Consider the following 2500-nt stretch of genomic DNA (forward strand, 5'->3'; position numbering starts at 1 on the left):
TTCCTATTCTTCCTTATTCTTATTCTTATCCTTCCTTATCCTGCTTCTTAATTCTATCATTCCTTCCTTCCTTCTCCCTCTCCTCGTTCTTCATTGACCTTTCTTCTTCCCTTCTTCACCTTTTCCCCCTCCTCCTCCTCCTCCTCCTCCTCCTCCTCCTCCTCCTCCTCCTCCTCCTCCTCCTCTGCTCTCGGACCCAAAATGAAGCGTAATAATTTTTTGTCCTTCAATTTTCTTCGTCAGGTTGTTGTTGTTGTTGTTGTTGTTGTTGTTACTGTGATTGTAGTAGTAGTAGTAGTAGTAGTAGTAGTAGTAGTTGTAGTAGTAGTTGTTGTTTTTGTTGTTGCTGCTCTTGTTTATCCTCTTTTTCATTAGTTATCATTCTATTTCTTCGTTCAGTTCTCCTCCTCCTCCTCCTCCTCTTTTCCCTCTCATGTCCCTCCTCCTCCTCCTCCTCTTCCTCCTCTTCCTAACCCGCCCCCTTCCACCCCCTGCTCTTGTTCTTGTTCACGTTAACGCCATTATCTTCGTGTTCCACTCTGCAGATCAATGAGAGACTGGTAACACCTCCACCACCACCACCACCACGCCACATGCTCCGCTCCACGCCCCCGCGCCAGGCTGGGGTGGGTGGGCAACGTGGGGCGCGTCTCTTCCCCTCCCGCAGCCAGCCAGATCTGACACTAGTTGGTATAAGAAGCGTGTTGTCCCCACGCCCTTTCTCCGCGCCCCACGCCAACCCACAGGCCCCACGACACGCCTCCTGCACCTCCAGCTACTCCTCCGACGTGTTTCCTCACTGCGGCGGCCAGGCAGGGGCGTCAGGGGCAGGTGCAGGGGTGTCAGGGGTGTCAGGGGCGCCGCTAGGGTCGGACACCTTAACTGACGTGCAGGAGGGCGTGTACTTGAGTCAAGACGAGGACTGTGATGATGATAACGACTTCGGTACGACCTCCCGCCCCAATGACATGCCCCCGCCTCGTCATGCTCTCCCCCAGGCGCTCCTCGGTCTGCACGCTCAGGGCTCCAGGGACTCGGCTCTCGGCTCCAGCATAGACGGCGCCGCGAGACTTCCTCCTGATGGCTTGCACGACCGGGATCTGGACACGCCGAGGGAGGGGAGGCACGAGGACGCTGCAGAAGGCGACGAAGAGGAGGAAGAGGACGAGGAGGAGGAAGAGGAAGAAGAGGAAGACCAGGAGGATAATACTGAGGGGGAGGACGGTAAATGTGTAGGAAATGAAGCAGGAAACAAGATTGACACATCACACTCACCAGGACGTCAAGAATCTGAAGAACAACCGCAACAGGAGAGGAAGGGACGCGAGGAGACACCACAGAACACACCCACAGACACTGACGAAGGCACAGAGGACGACACCACCACCACAGAGGCGCCAAACACCCCACACGGCAGCAAAATGCATCGAGGACAGAATTACAGACATCACCCGCTACAAGAACCAAAACGCAACTCAAGGCCTTTGAAAATTTTGACCCCCACGCGTACAGGACCCTTCCCAATGACCCACCCGCCCCTGACAGTGACCCCTGACCCCTTTCCAGAAGGTAGTGGTGACCTGGACGCCTCGCAGGTCAATGTACAGGAGATTATTGACGTGAGGTTAGTTGAGGCGCACCGCTCCGGTCACCTGAACTTGTCCAATCTTGGTTTGCCCTTCTTCCCTTCAGCCGTTCTTCTCGTCGACACCTCAGTCATTCACGTGAGTATTGAGAGAGAGAGAGAGAGAGAGAGAGAGAGAGAGAGAGAGAGAGAGAGAGAGAGAGAGAGATTGTTCTGACCTCTCAAGACCGTTTTTCTTTATTGATTTCTTTATTTTTTTTATTTATTCGTTATTTCTTTCTTCTCTTGTTCTTCTGATTCTTTTTCCTCCTCCTCCTCCTCTTCTTCTTCTTCCTCTTCCTCATCCTTTTCTTCCTTCCTCCACGTCCTTAATCTTTCTCCAGATTTTTTCTTCTTCCTCTTTTCCTCCTTTTTTTTTCCTCCTCCTAATTTGTCCTCTGCAATTTCCTCCACCTCTTAGTCTTCCTCTTTCTCCTCCTCCTCCTCCATTTCCTCCAGCTCCACCTCCTAGTCTTCCTCCTCCTCCTCTTTCTCTTTATCATCATCTTCATCATCAGTAAAGGACCAAAAAAATAATCATAGAACATAAGACACTGAAAAGGTCACACACACTCACACACACACACACACACACACACACACACACACACACACACACACACACACGTAAACAACCTAATATGACTCAATTTCCCTTTCCATCTCAATTTCGTAAAGTTTCTCTTGGTCTTTTGCACTTAAATACACAAGCAAAGAAAACGGGTTGTCATTAGGGAGCTTCAAAAGGCCTACAACACGGCCACTTAAAGAAAACGGTCAACGGTTACGGAAGAGAGGGGAACCTGAAATATTCCTGGAAAGCGAGCGAATTAAAGGGAAAATGATACTGCAAGGGAAGGTTATGTGTGTGTGTGT

General features: G+C 50.6%; 1 protein-coding gene across 1 annotated transcript in view; it reads left to right on the plus strand.

Moving 5' to 3' along the window:
• The window catches only part of LOC135092458 (uncharacterized), a 29121-nt gene that overhangs the window by 6418 nt on the left and 20203 nt on the right, over positions 1-2500 (plus strand). The window contains exon 2 of the mRNA XM_063990970.1: positions 546-1724. Within this exon, the coding sequence (XP_063847040.1) occupies positions 594-1724 (1131 nt within the window). The 5' untranslated portion in view covers positions 546-593. The remainder of the gene's footprint in view (positions 1-545; positions 1725-2500) is intronic.

The sequence above is a fragment of the Scylla paramamosain genome, chromosome 40 (assembly GCF_035594125.1).
Source record: "Scylla paramamosain isolate STU-SP2022 chromosome 40, ASM3559412v1, whole genome shotgun sequence".
Taxonomy (NCBI): Eukaryota; Metazoa; Arthropoda; class Malacostraca; order Decapoda; family Portunidae; genus Scylla; species Scylla paramamosain.